The following is an 18,097-nucleotide window of genomic DNA, read 5'->3' as shown; positions in this document are numbered from 1 at the left end:
CTGAAGCAGGTTTTCCATTCGTATACAAGTCAAACTTGTCGGTTTATATCATAGCACAAGCTAACTACGAGTCGAGTCGCGTATCATATAGCATATGTCAAATCTTGATATCTACAATACATATCAAATACGAATGGGCGCCCGGAAGCTTCTTCAACTTGTTGCTTTTTCAGACGGGGGCAGCCTTTGTTTTTCCTGATTCTAGAACAAACAAATTAAAAGTCTTTCCTCGTAAATTTCGATGGAACTTTCATCTTCTTTCCTCGCAGCTACAAATGCAACACCCTGCTTTCTCATTCATTTCCAGGTGAAGACTGCAACAGTGCAATCCTGGAAACCCCAGCTTGTGCACCGTGCAGCTCCACACTAACCAGGGGCTGCACTGCACATTTATTTACCATATATAAGAAAAGCTCATACATATACCATAAATATAATGCACAAGTCAATGGCAAGGGCAAAATATTCAAATACTCCGTGTTGTCCAACAAAAACATTCCAGGTACAAAATTCAAACAGCTGGACATGACATGAGACCGTAAACAAGTAGCATACAGACAGATAATGGTGTTCCTGTTTATGGCTGCCAACGCCAACCACTGGTGACTACGGCAAAGTGTACATGCAAAATGTCTACAAGCTTTTATCACACAACCTATACAAATAATGGTACCGGCCTTGTAGCTCCCGCTCAACCTAACCATCATCCTCATCCTATCCCATGGTAATAACATATAATTAACTCGACCTGGCTAGATATTTCACTCGCCAAAATTGTCCTGGTACCAAAAGAATCAGTTGAAACAACCAATAACAAATCTACAGCTTGAAAGATGCCTCGAGTATCACTTCTGTGTAAATTGAAATGCTTATCATCTAAACGAACTCTCTTCACAAGTGGATAACTCAGTAGCTTCCCATCGGTGGCATCCCGTATGCTGGCATAGGTCCAGGACCCATCGGAGGCATCCCCATTCCGCCCATCGGAGGCATGCCCATTCCACCCATTGGAGGTGGAGGAACGCCCATACCAGGTGGAGCAGGCAGGGCAAGAGGAAGCAGTTGGGCGTACATGTTCTGCGCCAAAGAATACCGCTTGTCATGCTGGTTACGAAAGAATAACAGAATGATAACCAAAAGAACAAATTATATTGATTACCTGCTGAGCAACAAGTTCCTTTTCTTCCTTCTCTTTAGCCTTTACTTCATTCTGCGACTCAATCCTGTCCTTTACTAGCTCATCAACCTTGTTTGTGTACTCACGAATGAACTGCACATGAAGCAAGATTTTCTGTTAAGGCAAACTGTACAGAAGTGAACAGTACCAAACATATGAAATGAAAGATACCTGTAATAGATAGGGGAATGCAAAGTCCACCATGTTGTTCATCCATGCAAGCTCAAGAGCAACATCCGCGCGAATCAGGTCATAACAAATAAATAGGCAAGAAGCAAAACACTCTTTCTTTCCCTGCAATACACATATAAATGTTATTCATCAAAATGCAACACAACACAGATCACTAATGCTTTTGCCTAAATAATACAAATCGGGTGAGCTTGCTGTTGCTGGTGTTCCATGCAATTGGAATATTCCTTATCTATTTTTAGATGCCATGCTGCCTATAGAAACTGGATTTCTGGATGCATATTGCCACACACACTCAACACAGCTAATTCTTAGAAATCTTAGAATAGGAAACTATGCCACTAAAACCAGCAATAGAAAAGCATGACTTGCACATATCTAGAAAAGATGGAAATCACAGATTCATGCAGCATGCTGCATACAAAATATTCGATTCACAAACAAAATAGAAAGAATGGATCTTAATCAAACCTGCTCAATGAAATACACAAGCAAGTCTTCTGACAGCTCACGGTCACCAGATTGTGAGCATGTTTCCATGCAATCCTTGTACATGTTGTCTTTCTTTGATAGGGCAATAGACTGCTTCCATCTGCTAGCCTTCTTGTAAATGTAGGCAGCAATCCTCCTCATCTCAAGCAATTCATGCTTCTCAAGCTGAACAAGGCATTCCAGTCAATGGTTATTCAGGAAAAAAAAGAAATAACCTAATGATACACGGTACATTCATCTACTGGTTTTACCTTCTGGGCAAGACCTATCTGATCAAAGCTATCATGCAGATCAACCGATTCACGGAGTCTCTCATAATCCTCCTCTTCAACATAAAGCTCATTCAAAGCTTCATTCACAGCAGAGACATTGTTGCTCTGAACTGCAACCATGTATGGTTTCACAAGATGCAACTGACCAGCCTGTACAAAGAACAATATAACAGTTTGATATTTTATTATGGAATGGAAGCTTTATAGATCAATAGAAAGCCCTGCCATAGGGACTAGAAGTTTTAAAATCAAGATACAAACCTTGCGCATAATGTCCACGACTCTTGTGTGATCCAAACGAAGCGCAAGCACATTGAGAAGGTCATTGATGAGATCAGGATGCTCTTGCAAATAGAAGTGTACTGCCTTGTAGTATAGCTCAACATTTGCAACTTTAACAGCAACATCCTTAAATTGCATATGATCCCATGCATCTGGAGAATGGTTCATAATAGTGGTGGCAGCATTGTCAAATTCATCATACTGAATGTATAGGTAGGTAAGCTCTTTCCAATGTTGCTGTTCATCACAAGCACGGATAAGCTTAGGGATGTTGAGACGGGTAGAGAAAAGTTTGATGTGTTCCATGAGCTTCTCAGGGCGATATCTAGCATAGAGGACTCCCAATTCTGTGAAGATGCCCATGTGTGCACGTTCCAGTCCTAGTCCACTTTCCATGAGAGAAATAAGTTCATTGAAACATCCTCTGTTCTGGTAGTATTCACTTACTTCCTCCAAGTCATCAACCTATAAAAAGGGCATCAGAAAAAACTAGATAAGAAAAGAGTTGTAATGAAATATGTTTTAGCTCTAACAATCTTCCAGTAAATATACCTGAACAATAATATTGAGACCACATATTTGTGCTAGACGGAACTCCTCAGCATCAACACAAGCAAAGCAGACTTCCTTCCATGTTTTAGCACTGTTAGCCTTGCGTGCAGCATCCACAGCACCTTGGAACTGCTTCAGCTTAACAAGGGTGACAGCCAGCTTTGCCCAGTTTGAGATGAAGGCATAGATGATCTTTGCTGCTTCATATAGTTCTTCATCATACAGCCGATCACCAACATTTTGAAGATTGGCAACATTTGGCATAAGAATGAATTCTTCAATATCACTGAGCCTATCAGTCTTAGCATATGCAAAGATAAGTTCTCCATCAACTTTGGGCTCCCTTGCCTTCTGCCTTACCATAAGCAAGTACTTAACTAAATCATCATATACATTAGCTTCCTCGGCAGCACGGATGACGTCAAGGAAATGTGTTGCATCATCTGCACGAATGAAGGACTCAATTGCTTCACTAACCAAACCTTCACGCAACTGGGCCTTGGCAACCTGGGTCCAAACAGCATCTTCTTCAACACGGAATGCAAACTCTTCAGCTCTTTCTATGCTTCGGATATTATCCAAGAGAACATTGACAGCCTGCACATTTAAGTTAAACTTCTTGAAGATGGCAAATGCCTCCTCAAACAGTTGTGCTTCAACAGCTACTTCTCCAACAGCAGGCCCATCAAAGTTGTCCAGCCTGTTGACATAGTCCATGACCCTGGATGGGTCAGCCTTGATGGCTGTCAAGATGAGCAGGTTCTGCAGATTGAAGTTTCCACTGAATGCAGAATTCTGTAGGACAATCTTTTCAAGAAGCTCAATTAGTTCGTGAGGGAGGTCAGCTGTCATGAAAGCCTTAACGGCAGCAGACACTTGCTCAGGGCTCTTGCTTTCAGGCAATGCCGTAGAAACCACTTGGTCAATGAGTTGCCTTCTATATTCATTTTCAGGCTGTAGAACTTTATCCCACAGATCACCATCCATTCTTTCAACCACATACCTGGTAGTTCAAATCAATTTATTTCATATGTAAGCAATCACCAATAATGCAATTTAAAGATTCAGGACAAATAAAATTAAAAGATATGAAGATAAAAACAATTCGCATACCGAGCTTGCAACTTGAACAGTGAGTTTTTATTGGTGACATTAATAAGTTCATCATCGCACTGTCCACGTCTGTAAGCAACAACAGCAAGGGTAGGATCCCGCTTTTCACAGTATTTACCAACTACACGGGAGTCGTAAAATGGATTGGTCGTAAGGAAGTGCTCAGGATTGTTGTTGCTGTCAATGATGATTTTTCCAAGGGCATTGTGCACATGGACATCTTGGCTACCCTCGCTCACCAAGTGCTCCAGAAATTGTGTCAGCAGCCGTAGGCGGTTCCTGAATAAAATATAAAAGATGAGGTCAGCAGAAGGGAGGGAAAAGCATGTTTATGTGTGTACATGTCCCTAAGCTGACTGGGGAATATATGATAAGAGAAAGAATCAGACCTCTTCTCGCATTCATCAACAAGTGGCTCAACAGGAAGGAGAGAACGGACAGACAGAATCAAACCCTTAATGAAATCTTCTGGGCACTCATCATCAAGTAGTTGTCCAACAACTAACGGAGCGTTTCCAGGGTTCACCTACAAAATAGTATATAGGAAATAATCATTTAAATATCCCATGAGAATGGTGATACTCACATAACACTGAATTTCAAGAGTTACATACTTTCTGTACATATCCTTCAATGTACCGAAGCATATTATTTGTATATAGATAGTGGGTCAAATCTGGAACAAATCCAAAGCGATCGCAGACATTAATCAGCGGGCGGGCATCAGGCAGCTTTGCTTCCATCAAAAAGTTCTTTGTCTTTTCCGCATCATAAAAGTTGGACTCTCTGGTTACACGTTCAACTTCTTTGATCTGTCCAGTCCTAGCAGCTGCTTCTATGTATTTGAAATGAATATCTGGATCCTCACTGTTGAATGTAAACAATGATATTAAGGTGTGCTATCTTAAGAATAAAGTTAGTTCAAATAAATCAACATCAGGAGTAACTACCTGGAACTCAAATAAGCTCCCAAGAAAAAGTAAAGGCCCTCGTAAGATTTGAATTGCTCAAACAGTTTTATGCAAGCGTCAACCCCTAGCTGCTCAGAGTATTCTTTGGCAGCCTGCAGATGCAACAAATGTTACGGTAATTATCAGTACCAACAATGAAAGAAATGCCCAAAAGAAAGAAGGTTAAAACTAAACACAGCCAGTACCTGTACAACAATTTGAAGATTTCCTCTTAGATTGACCAGCAGAAGGTCCTTCATGCACTCCAATGCCCATTCTCTTGAAAGGGTGCCAAAGAACTCGACAAGTGCCTGTTCAATGATGGTGTTAATGGACCAACCCAACCAGTAGTAGACAGACAACAAAGCACAACTTCAGAGAACAAACCTGTGGCTCAATGGCATGGGTATTCACCATGACACGCTTTATATCTGGTAATTCTGTGTAATGCTGCACCACAGTATAATGTTAATTAAACCGATAGGCAAAGAAAATAGGCAACAAAAACAATGGAAGGGTACTGACCTGGAGAGCTCGCAAGTACAAGCCAGCCTTTTCACAAAGCTGAGCAACACGTGGGCGATCATAATGACTGAACATACCATTAGCAAGGATGGCATCAGCAACATTTGGGTAAGTCACCAAGTTGATCTCCAAAACCTGCGATGAATTTAAACAGAAGCTACTGAATAACACAACATGTAAAGGTCAAAGGGTAAACCTATCAGGAAGAAACTGCAAACCTTAGTTTGAAGAAAAGCATGTTCCGGCAAGTTTGGCTTTAAAACATCAAGCAGGAAAGCCGTTGCCTCACGTATCATGTTCCTCTGTTAACAAAAGGACATGTAAGGCAAGACAACTGAATTTCATGGTAAAAAGCAAAGGAACATTACAAACTCACTATGCACTGAAATGGAAAAAAAAGGATACCTGAAGGAAGAGATCAGTTATAGTATTGTAATCAACTGGACAGCCCCCCTCCATTTGTGACATCATGAGCGCAAAGTTGACAGCTCCCTGGTAAAAGGATATGCAGTATGAAATTGATTTTGCAAACACGCAAATCAGACATTACCACAACCAAGTATACATCATGGTGCTATTTAGCTTAACCAATATCATTACCTGTGGATCTGTACGTAAAATGGTCTGGAGGAGGAAGAGGTAATCAGGGGTGTATCCAACCTGGAAACAGAAAATGTATTAGGACACCAGTATACATCAAAGCAGAACTCTTAACAGCTGAAAATGATAATTCATCAACACTGAAGAAATATACCTGCTTTGAATATATAAGGATCTTGTCAAATTCCCTTCTTTCAGCAAAAGCAGCAACTACTTTAGGGGTTGCCCTAGCCTTTATGAATATTTTCAGAGCAAGATCATTGTCCACAGTCTACACCAAAGAGTACAGGTACCGGTTAATGCACAATCCTTGGAATCAAACAGGACAAAGTGCAAGAAAAACGATAAAGGCATAATGGATATTTGCAGTCAACAGTATGACACCAATTTCACCTTGACAAGATCTCCTAGTTCTTCGCTACACTCCAGCTTGTCTTCAGCCAACCAGTTTTCCAAAAGATTCTTTTTGTTCTGATTGACAACAAGTCGAGATAGCTCAAGAGACTCGTAAGCATTGAGCTTCCCCCGAGTTAGCAATGTGCCAAAGTACTGCAAGAGCGGAGGTGTTTGCCCAGCTTGAACAGGAACACTCTGCATTTAAGGCATAGGGAAAAAAAACATTAAGTCAAGCATAAGAGCCTATACATAAGATTAGTTGTATAGCCCCAACAAAAAGAAAGTAAATGAAAATAATAATGGTAATATGTTTGCTATAATTTTAGCATTTACACAATTAAACCTCTGGAAAGTAATAGTAAGTAGTTAATAGGTGTTTCCATTATGCAGTAAAATAAAAGGAACATGTTTTTTATTTACAAAACCAATGATTTCATCAATAAATCAGCACAGTAGTCAAATTGCTGAAACTGTTATTATAAGAGTCAGAAGAATCTGTACTCTAGTGCCTGCATGGTAAAATGCTGCATAATCCAGCAATTCACATAATAGCTCGAACTATACGTAATGTGAAAAATAGCTGTAAAAAGGAGGTAAATAAGTATTGATAGCTCTGTAATCAAGAGCGGAAATGCACCTGAAATTTTGCAACAGTCTCAGGAGTTCGAAGAAGACCTTGGGGAGATTCTGCAGCCAACTCAGCTGCTTCCTTGTATTTCGTTTGCGCAAACAGTTCCTGAAACCTTTGCACAACCTGCAAAACAAAATATTAAACTCACTATCAAATCTTGCAGGAAAATATATGCCAATGATAATACAAGCATAGGTAACAAGCAAGTAAATTGCAATTGTACCAACACTATCCACAGAAGCATAGAGGTAATGGAACTTACTAGGTTCTCTGCCCCAGGAAGATTAGCTCTTTTGGCTAGATTTACAGCTAACTCAAGGTTATTTAACTGCATGAAACAAAATGTGCTAAGAAAGCATAATAGTATACGCATAAACCAATTAATTTAAGAGCAGGAAATCATACTTGACTGCTGACAAAAGGCACGATGGTTGCATCATTAACTGTGGCATGTAAAACCTGTCCTCTCCTATTGATGGCATAAAAGCCACCAGTTGTAGAAGACTCTGCTGTCAAGAATATAGGATCTGGGCTAATTCTATTTCTATAGACTGCTGCAGCTGTTTCCAAGTCATATACAAACAAAAGGCCAAGCTTTGTAATTACATAGATAAGGCCATACTTCTGAGATATCTGTACTCGACAAAAGATAAAAATAAAAATTAGATCAATGTGTGATATCTAACAGGGTATACTTCCTTTGGAGTGCAAGACATTCACCTGCATGGCTACAGGAAAATCATCCTGAAAATCTGGGGGGAAGAAGAGATCAGCTTGCTTCTTGGAAAACCCTGGTTTCCCTGAAATAAATTATTGACAAGGAGTGAACAGAGGAATGAATTATCTACGAATATATATTCGCTGCTAATGGCATACAAGGAGAGAAATAGGGTGGAATATATATTCTGCTAATTTGCAGAAGAGCACTGGGTACACTAAATAGAATATGTATTTTTGATAAAAGGCGTTCTGTTTATTTCAAGTTTACGTTGCTAGAAACTTGAATATAGAAACAACAAAAACAAATCTTGAAACTTCCAAACACAAACCTGGTTGGGCACCCAATTCAATAACATGCAACTTAGAAGTGATTTGCCCAGCATTAGTTGTCTTTGAGGCAAAGCAGATGAGAGTTGAAGGATTCTCATTGCCCACAACCTGTGCAGGGTAAAAAAGAGGAGAAATTGGCAAATGCTAGAACAACAAAAAAATATATCCAGCACAAATATAACTGGACAGTACCTTAAATGTTGCAAAGGATGCTGCATGGGCTTCAAGCGCTTGACTGCGCTGCTGCTCCACGGAAAAAAGTTGCATATTTCCTTTCACCAGTTGCGGCCTCTGATAGGTGAAAAGGATAGCATGTCAATGTTAGGTTGGCACAAAACAAAGCATCACATAATAAACTTTTAAGAACTGCTCTGGTAGTTTGGTGTAGCATATTTCTTACAACTTTGCGGAAATGCATGTGTACTCTTTTACACAATGCCCAGAACCACAAAGGCGCAGAATAAGCATTAGAAGGGAAGCACAATGGATTTTCATATGTACACCATGTTGAATTATAAAAACACCATTGCAGCCTGTTATAGTGGCACTTAGTAACAAGCATACCTCTGGAGCACCAGGTGCGATTCCAATAAGCACAAGCCACTTCTCAGATGGGTCACATCGATAGTTGATAATCTGATTGTTGGCCAAATTAGCTGTCCTATCGAACATCTTGGTTGGTTCAGAATCTCCTGTATTACAACAAATACATGAAACAATTGATTGATTTTTATGGATATGATCCAAATAGTGCAAAGCAGGAAATAATAATTGGACAAAAGTTCAGAACAGTACCCTCAATCGACCAATGATAGACTGATGTTTGTGTTACCAAACCCAACAACTTTGGGGTGATCCATTTCCAAAACACAACCTGTGATTGTAAATAGAAAAAATATGTCAAGTAAGATTATAGGATACCACTTAAACAAAAATGCTCCCACATACTTTGGCAAAGCTTTGAAACTTTTACCTGCTCAGGCATCTGGTGGGACTTAATTTTTGTTTTAGCCTCAATATTGAAGATTTGCAGGTGGTCCTGTGTTGTTCCAGGTATTTGAGCTGCAAAGTCCAGCAACATAAAAGAAAAGGTTAAACTGGTAAAGTTGAAAAAGTAACAATACATCATTCTGTACTTCAATATACTTCTACATAATCAACTATTAAGCTAGCCAGACACCATGCTGTCAATGTATAAACTAGTTAAATGGTGAACGTCAGACAAACTCTAGTGATTGTAGAATTATAATAGTTTCTTGCTGGTTATGTATCCAGTTTGAAGCAACCTAACAGTCGACATGCAAAATCACGTATTGTGACCAAATCATCACAATGGCATTAAACACTATAATGAGTGAACAACTGCCTGGACAGGCCATATATTACAAACATCAACTGCAGGACCAGATGATCTGCAAGTCATAAATTTGATGGGAAGAACAGCATAGAATGAGCCTGCATATAAGAGATTTTCCATCTAAGCCCAACACAAGGTTCAAACTAAGCTTAACTTACAGCCTTATGAGAGACCACGTTGTGGCTATGGTTAGCAAATATCAGCAACAATAGAAATGGTAGTAGAATCCTAGCCACTAGCAAGGGCATGGAAACTCTGATCTCACTGACAAACAGTAACTAGCTACTCCTATACACGATTACATAGTGTGATGCTGGTTTAGCACAGAGCAAGTATTGTTGAAGTTGTAAAAAAAAAATGCACTGTCGATTGAAATGAATTGTTAATTTTCAGATAGCAGATCACAAAACTAATTTGCTCGTCCTTAAGAATGTGATTACTGGAAATTATACATGTGTGCAGAACTATTAGCATAGGCATCTGTGACAAATTGAGCACTAAGTTTGCAGGTATGGTAGGATCGGAAAAAAGAAAGTGAGATCCCAATGTAAAGTTGAATTAAGCAAGTAGTGGTGGCATAGTAGTAAAAAGAGAAGAGTAGATCGCAGGTGGTAGATCTGAGTGATACCTTTGAGGGCGAGGATGCGGGTGTTGGGGTTCATGAGGGCGGAGTCGGCGGTGATGGGCCTGCGGAGGGGCTGGTTGGGCATGGCCATGTCGATGATGACGACGCTGTTCTGCGGCGAGGTCTCGCGGACGCAGATGTACTTGTCGGACTCCATGGTGACGTGGGTGAAGGTGACGAACTGGGGCGCGATCCCCAGGCTGCTCAGCTGCAACCCAAGAGATCCATCATTGCTTAGTTTAGTTTAGGTCCTCCCTCTCTCTCTTCTTCGTTTGTGTTAGGGATCTCGTGTGGTAAGAAGAAGAGGAAGAGAGATGATGGTACGTACCGTGAGGGCCTCGCGCATGGCGATGGGGGCGTTGGCCGCCGCCATCGCGACCGATGACGGCAACGGCGTGAGATCCAAAGGGAAGGGAAGGGAGGGAGACGGCGGCGGCGGCGACCGGGTGGATGGGTCGGTCGCGAGAGAGAGAGAGAGAGAGATCTGATCTGAAGAAGAAGGCGTTGGTTCCTCCTCCTGCCCGATTTTAGTGGGTGTCTTGCTGCTGCCTTTGCCTCAACCTCAACTCACTCTGCCTGCCCTTTTCCTTATTACCCCTCCACCTTCCACTTATTTTCCTTCTTATTCACAAAGCACCTACGCTCCACATTTATGTCACGTGTGTCCCTATATTCATATAGCAGTGGATAATCGCTGAATAGCGGAATGATTTGTGATAACTATTTTATGATACAAAGGAGTAAATTAACTATTATAAATTTAAAGAAATTATTTAAAATATTATTATTTAAAATCACATCGTTCATGACTCTACATAATATTTGTTTTCATTCAACACAAACACATTCTTGCTAACATAAAGATGACAAGCTAACTAGATGGCATCATGTACATCACTGTTGCATCATATGTCTAGTTGAATTGCAAAATTGTAATGTGCAGGATGTCTCACTAAGTTTTGATAAATGAGTAAAGTATATGGTCGGTTCTTAAACTTGTGGCGCGGTACCACTTAGGTCTATAAACTTAGAAAATGTATGTTTAGCTCCATGAACTTGTTTTAATGTACCATCCAGATCTATGAACTTGTTTTAATGTACCATCCAGGTCTATGATTTTAGACATTAAAACGAGTTTATAGAGCTAAACATGCATTTTTTAAGTTTATGGACCTAAGTGGTACTGCACCACAAGTTTAAGGACTGGGCCATGTACTTTACTCTTGATAAATCTGACAGTCTAAAAACAAAAAACAGACTCGTGTGTTCTGCACAGGTAATGTAACAATCTAAACCATTGGAATATCATCTATGGGTGTTAAAATATATGTGACTTCTTAAGTTGACCTCTTTAACATAGTAACTACACTGAGTGGGGTCCGAATTAATCACATCAAATTGTCACCACCTTAATATGATTATGAAAATCAATGATCATGATAGATCAACGGAGTTTCAAGAACATAGGCATATAAGAGCGTCAAAATTCAAAAACAATGTTGTCATAAGTGTTGCTCGATAAAATGTAATTACTCTCTTAGCTGCATAGTAGATTTGGACATATCACTTGATAAAGAAAATAGTTATGTATGCAGTTCCATTAACATTATTGTTGCATTTCTAAGGGTTTGTTTGGTTAAAAGTTAACATTGTCACATATTCTTGACTAACTTAACTAAATTCAGTTTCGCCATACTTTGTGGTAAATAAAATAATAAATTAATATTGGGCAAAGTTACATAAGAAAGTAAAATGAATGACATATAGACCAACCGATTAAGAATTAGGCAAGTTAGAGTTGTGGAGAAATCAAAACTATTCACTATGGCATTATGCCTTATGTGACTAAGCTTAGGTCTGGGCAAAGTTAGTTGCCAACTAATTAAACATGTCCTAATTTTACTATGGTATTATTTCCACCTATCAAGTCTTGTACGGAGAGAAATATATTAGCGACAAACATAAAAAAAATTGGGAATGTTAATTTGTGTTTTGTATGCACTTCACACAAATTTCATTTGCATTAATATGGCAATTGGCAAGTGAAATCAATGCAATAGATAAATAAAAGTTGAATAACTCATTTAATACATGAGATGTATTTTTTCACCATGGCCATTGGCCACTTATTAATTGTTTATCTTTCATATTAAAAAGATTACTTGGGTTTATGTTGTTCCCATACAAATGTTGTGACTAATTAATTACTATGTTATACATGGTACGTTCTAATGTGTAACTACATCTACCATAATGTGTAACTACATCTACCATTAGGGTCCCAATTTGGAAAAAAAAATCAACATTCAAGGGTATTCTACTGCAAAAAATACTTAAATCGGACGAAACTTGGCTAGAATTCGATTGTATAGACTTGATCGTGGACCTAACATATCGGTTGGACTCTTCTTCTTGGTTAACACTTAGCACTAATGTACTACTACTACTGCTACTTAGCAGCAGCACTGCACTTAGATCTCGTGTAGAAGATGCTGAGCTGTTTGAAAGAAGCCCATGTGACGCAAGGTATGATCTGGAAAGAGATGCATGCATGCTATGAGGAACCACATATAGCTAGATAAATTAAGATGCATCTGGATCATAATTAATCTGGAATATAGGGAATAATGAGTACATGTGTTATAGTAAATTAACCACTAGCTGACCCCAAAGAAAGAAATGTTATCATCTGGTTATAATTAAATAAATTCATTTGGATAAATAAGACAGACAGTTCTGAGAAGTCATTGATCTGAACCGTGGAAGTCACATGAAATCCTATGAAATGAAATAAACAAACGCTAGATCACAGAAATTTTGTTTCTCAGTCCTTACAGAGGTAGGACATGTCTCTATACTGTTCTCAGGATTTTCTGTTGGACCGACGACAAAATGATTAATACGGGTGACGACAAAATGATTAATACGGGTAACAAAAAAAGTGAGCTGTATACATTCATATGGCCCAAAAATATTCAAGGACCAAAAATATCAGCAACAACACAAGTAGATAACAATATGATTTCAGATTAATCACTGCGCCCCCTGTATATGTATGTATGTCTTGGCAGCTAATTTTAGAGTCCAGAGTACAACTGTCTACAACAGTGCTGTTTGCTCAATTGGTTACCTCAAAAGTAATTTACAATTCAATTGAACATTTTAAATGCCACCAGTAAACAGTCCACTCCATCCTTTTTCTCTCTACCTTGATTTTCATCAGACTAGCAACAAAATTGGATAGTAATGGTACATTTCCTATATATATGGCGGGGCAAAAAAAATCATACCCCTGCTTCTCATTGAGGAGGGAGAGAGGGATGTGGCGATGATTTGGAGAGGATCCTGGTGTAGAGTATCTGGTTCCAGACGTCTGGTACCCCAGGAAGGCACCAATGGATGCAGTCGGAATACTTCTTTGGTTCCGCCTTCTGCTTTGGCGTCAACAGTTTACCCTGCCGGAAGGTATACAACCCAGTGTGGGCGTCCTTCCTGTAATCTGACATCCTCGTGATGTCGATCAGTGTCACTGGAACTCTCTTCATGTTTTTAGCAACATTTGCTACCAGGTCATACATCCGCATGTCGTGGTTGAGATCTAACGGCTCGGTGTAGTTGAGAACTGGAAGTGTCTCCTTGACGCATCTGACCCCATTTGGATTCCCCCACATCTCTGGGCTGTTTTCAAGATATCACCAAGAGGGGAATGAATGTTTCAGAAAAGCATCAAGAAATACATGTACCAAACTACCAATCATGTTAACCCATAAATCACAATCCCAGAGCATATATGATTAGTTCAATGCAAAGATAAACAAAGCTTTGTTCTTTGCTGACAAAATATATGTCCTTCATTTCAACTGGCACATGAATCAAAATGTAAATGCCCCAACATTAGCAACATAGTTTACAAGCAATTATGGTCAAATCATTTGCAAATATATAGCTGTATAAATGATGTGGAATAAAATCAAAGCCTAGAGCACCAAATGATGTCTGGTTTCTCTCATGCTTGAAAGGATGTGGGGTCAAAATATCAGATAGAGATGAAAAATTACTATCGTTTGCCACCGACACTAACTTCAACAACAAGGTGGTCTTAAAATGTCTTAGTAGTGGATCTGAACAGAGTGTGACTATGACGGTCACTGCAGAGCATGTCCATATTAAATTCACAGAAGGTGGTGACAACATCAATGTTGAACCAATGGCCACCAGTACTGATCTTACTACTACTACAGACATCATATTTTAACATCAAAGAGCATATATGAGAGTTCCATGTGTTTTACTGAATTACAGTTTTACATAGAATCTACTACTACAACAACTTTTTCTGCCTTGTCCAGGAAATATTGACATGAATTAATCTCTCTTTTTTTTTGTAAATTCTCCTAGTAAAAGCATCAGGGTTTTGTTGGAAGTATGCACTCCCCCAAATTGTTTGCCATGTGCCAACTACCAACCTAATTGGAAAGAACACAAACTCAACTTTCCAAAAATGTCATGATAAATACCCAATACATGTGTCAAACAAAGACTTATTTCAGAAGCAGAAAAGGCCCATTTTTACAATGCATTATTAGCCTTGCAGGTCATTATTCTTAATAGTAGAAACCTTTTTTTTCCCCAAAAAAAGGTCAACAGTAGAAACTTCTATTTCAAGCAAAAGCCAATACTGATTTTTTTTTATAGTGCGAGTTGTCGATTTGTATGTTTGTATATGTGGGTATGTTAGTTATCCACACCATTGCAGTTTGCTGTGTGAGATTGCTGAACAGTTTCATGGGGTGCATAACATTTTCAAACATTACTGTCTTGTCAAAATGGGCCAGATTCAATAGTATATGCAATTCCGAGAAAACAGCCTCTAGGCTATATTATACCTGTCCCAGATGTTCCATTTGAAATTTAAACTGCTTGTCCACACCCACAAGAACAGGAGTATTTTTGTTTAAAGAGACAGTGAAAACTCACTAAATGAATCACCAAAGGGTTCACTGCCAGGCTATATATCTATGTGAGGCAACTATATACCATAAGAGACCAACAAATTTCCTGGTGGACCTGGCTCATATATATAGGAAGGAAAGGAACATCTGGTACAACAACAAAAGAAGAGCTGTTTCACATGGGGCCTGTGCATGTTGTGATGGAATGATGTGGCACCTTGTGGTTCACAAGTAACAATCCAGGAGAGAGAGAGAGAGAGAGAGAGAGAGACTTTGAGAATCACACAGCACCAGAAATAATATTTGTGGGTCACTGGTTCCAAACGGAAGTACTCAGAATTAGTTTGCTTGTTCTTTAAGATTTGGAAATAATATGGTATATGAAAAAGGTGACGAACGGAGTATGTTAATCCAGTAAGTTCACAGCACGACTCATTCTGATTCAGACATTGGTATGTTTTATGGCCTTGGCTATAGTACTTTCTACTGGAAGTATTATAGTACTAGTGTTATTGTCGGTAGAAGAATCTCAACCGTTAGTTTAGAGATCTACTATCAATAGGAAAAAATATTCTACTACCAGTAGTTGATATGGTAGTATAAATAGATCTGATCCATTGAATTAGAAAAAAAATAAACGGTGTAGATTGGTTCTACTAGCATTGTAGAACATCTAATTTTCAATAGTACTAACTAGCAAGAGCACAATATCATACTTTCTGTCATCCTGATGCACATCCAGGTTGGATCATTCCAAGATCTACTTACTACTCCATAGTGAACTATGGGAAATGAAGGATTCGACAAGTTTGACTATAAAACCCAGAAAGTTAGGCCAGTTTGTTCCTAGTGTATCACGGGCAAACCTAACAAACGAGTCCAACTGAGCTCGTTTTCTGGTGGAAAATGACATCGTGCCCTGCAGGCTGGAACAAGAGGAAGCTTGTTCTCTAGAACGTAATTTGGACTCAACAAACAAACCACTTTATCAGGGCTAGGTAGGGTGTCCTATTGAGAACCGACAGTGGTCCACAACATTAAAGATTCAGTGGGTTACCAAACTAATTGATGTTCATAAGGAACCGCCATTGCTTTTGAACCATGGAGATTAGAAAAAGAGAGAGAAATCAAGATATGCGGACCTGTTGTGAAGAGGAGAAATTGTCATGAAGAACACAGAAGTCTTGGCGGGATCAACATTCTGTTCCAGCCAGTCCGACCAAGTCTTGAACACCCGGCCATATACCTCGATCCTTGGCACCTCATCGTGCTCCGACCAATCCCTTGAATCTGGCCTCCTGCAAAACAATAAAGGAAGAAATTTTAACATAAAAAAAAACTCCAGCTTGAGTAAAAATCAGCTGAACTAGTAGGTGAGAGCAATGCGTGAATTTGGTGGGCAGATGGAGGAGAGAGACCTGACTTTCATGTCGGCGGTGTTCATCCACCAGATGTAGGTGTTGAAGATGAGGTAATCGACGCCCTTCCAGTTCTTGGCGTGGGCCTCGATCCGGTCGGGGCGGATGATCCGGGTGTCGATGCTGTGGAAATTGGGGTTGTCGGAGTTGGACTCGACGAGGAAGGGCGCCCAGTAGAACTCGAGCGTGGCGCGGTACTCCTTGGCGTAGAAGATTCTGAAGGAGCCGCGCTTGACGATCTTCTTCCTCCCCTCGGAAAGGATGGGCTGCACCAGGCACACCAGCGACTCCCACTGGTTCCTGTTCAGCGAGTCCCCCACGAACATCAGCCGCTTCCCCCGCATCGCCTCCATGAACCGCCGCGCGTCGAACCTGCATCCATATGCAATGCTCAGAGTCAACCAAGAACGAACGAGCGAGCGATGCAGATCTGGAAGGTGACGAACGAATTGCTTACACGGGGAGCGAGCAGTTGTTGGGCTGCCATCGCCAGTACTGCCATAAGTCGTCGGGGCGGCCATTGGCGAGGCAGGTGACCTGCTTGGTGAGGAAGGTGCATTCCTTCTCCCTGTAGGCTGGGACGGAGGTGTTGTCGAAGACCCAGTGACCGCGGGAGAGCTCGCAGGTGGGCGGGGGGAGGAGGAGCGGGGGCAAGCCGGAGACGTTGTAGAATTCGGCATCGGGGTAGAGGTAGTCGTCGATGGAGAGCTCGGCGAGGGTGCGGACATCCTCGCCATACATGAAGAGGGCGAGGAGGAAGAAGGCGGCGACGAGGGTGGTGACCGGGGAGCGGCGCGGCGCGGTGAGGAGGGAGCGCGCGGAGGAGGCGAGGGAGTCGAGGCCGAGCGGGAGCTGGCGGGGCGGCTTGGCTAAGGAGGAGGCGGGGGGCGGTGGGGGAGGAGGCGAGGTGGTGGAAGAGGAAGAGGAAGAGGAAGGGGGCGATTGGTCTGAGTTGGACATGGCGACGCCTTCCTTGTTGGTTGGGATTCCTCTGTCCAGGTACTCCCACGAGACGAGTAGTATTTGAAGAGGAGGGAGGAAAGGTGTTCGTCCGTCGGCTGTCCGTGTTCGTGTTCGTGTTGGTGTTGGTACCATCCAAGAAGACGGAGCGACCCACCTTTTCTTTCCAGATCTATACTGAAGTCCGCCGCAGTAAATGATCAGTCCTTCGTCCATTAGTATATAAAAAATACGAGTTATTTTTACACGACGACCAATGTAAGTCCGTTTAAATAAAAAATACAAGTTATTTTTACATAATGATGAATGTAAATCTATTTAAATGAGTTTGGTCAATTTTTACTAGCGTTAACTTCTTAAACAAAAATCAGGAAACCTCTTTTAATTCAAACTAGGGCAGACGTTAGGTTGCCTTGACATGGGTACGAGAGACAACCTAAGAACATCTCCAACAGTTTATTTAAATTTGGTCATCCATATTTTCATTTGGATGATCATCTAAAACACTTTCATCTTTTATATCCTTTTGTACTCCAGCAGATCATCTATATAT

At 40.5% G+C, this 18,097-nt stretch overlaps 2 protein-coding genes across 2 annotated transcripts; both read right to left on the bottom strand.

Annotated features, from left to right (window-relative positions):
* Window positions 1-482: 482 nt before the first annotated feature.
* On the bottom strand, window positions 483-10,750 carry LOC102707624 (clathrin heavy chain 1-like). Its single transcript, XM_040529015.1, has 30 exons — window positions 10,543-10,750; window positions 10,218-10,422; window positions 9,206-9,294; window positions 9,028-9,106; window positions 8,797-8,924; window positions 8,425-8,523; window positions 8,232-8,340; window positions 7,903-7,982; window positions 7,588-7,815; window positions 7,445-7,510; window positions 7,189-7,305; window positions 6,549-6,746; window positions 6,310-6,426; window positions 6,156-6,215; window positions 5,961-6,047; window positions 5,774-5,857; window positions 5,556-5,690; window positions 5,418-5,480; window positions 5,237-5,341; window positions 5,031-5,143; window positions 4,695-4,947; window positions 4,470-4,606; window positions 4,081-4,359; window positions 2,968-3,970; window positions 2,395-2,880; window positions 2,113-2,283; window positions 1,841-2,026; window positions 1,349-1,471; window positions 1,160-1,270; window positions 483-1,077 (listed from the first exon to the last, which is right to left on the bottom strand). Exons 1-30 carry the CDS (start codon window positions 10,585-10,587, stop codon window positions 907-909), a joined length of 5,127 nt encoding a protein of 1,708 aa, XP_040384949.1. The 5' UTR covers window positions 10,588-10,750; the 3' UTR covers window positions 483-906.
* Window positions 10,751-13,340: 2,590 nt separating this feature from the next.
* Window positions 13,341-17,595, bottom strand: LOC102720936 (protein trichome birefringence-like 28). Its single transcript, XM_040528984.1, has 4 exons — window positions 17,042-17,595; window positions 16,585-16,956; window positions 16,309-16,464; window positions 13,341-13,892 (listed from the first exon to the last, which is right to left on the bottom strand). The coding sequence occupies exons 1-4, from the start codon at window positions 17,542-17,544 to the stop codon at window positions 13,514-13,516; spliced, it is 1,410 nt and encodes a 469-aa protein (XP_040384918.1). The 5' UTR covers window positions 17,545-17,595; the 3' UTR covers window positions 13,341-13,513.
* Between the last annotated feature and the right edge of the window lie 502 nt (window positions 17,596-18,097).

The sequence above is a fragment of the Oryza brachyantha genome, chromosome 11 (assembly GCF_000231095.2).
Source record: "Oryza brachyantha chromosome 11, ObraRS2, whole genome shotgun sequence".
Taxonomy (NCBI): Eukaryota; Viridiplantae; Streptophyta; class Magnoliopsida; order Poales; family Poaceae; genus Oryza; species Oryza brachyantha.
This window is presented reverse-complemented; position numbering and strand designations above follow the sequence as displayed.

Excerpts from the sequence above, each read along its gene's own strand:
- LOC102720936 (XM_040528984.1), bottom strand. The coding sequence starts at position 17,544 with ATGTCCAACTCAGACCAATCGCCCCCTTCCTCTTCCTCTTCCTCTTCC. Across the intron at positions 16,957-17,041 it reads AACAACTGCTCGCTCCCCGT|GTTCGACGCGCGGCGGTTCA; the intron begins GTAAGCAATTCG and ends ATATGGATGCAG. Across the intron at positions 13,893-16,308 it reads ATTTCTCCTCTTCACAACAG|CCCAGAGATGTGGGGGAATC; the intron begins GTCCGCATATCT and ends TCTTGAAAACAG.
- LOC102707624 (XM_040529015.1), bottom strand. The coding sequence starts at position 10,587 with ATGGCGGCGGCCAACGCCCCCATCGCCATGCGCGAGGCCCTCACG. Across the intron at positions 7,816-7,902 it reads ATTTTCCTGTAGCCATGCAG|ATATCTCAGAAGTATGGCCT; the intron begins GTGAATGTCTTG and ends TGTCGAGTACAG. Across the intron at positions 2,284-2,394 it reads TCGTGGACATTATGCGCAAG|GCTGGTCAGTTGCATCTTGT; the intron begins GTTTGTATCTTG and ends TTCTTTGTACAG.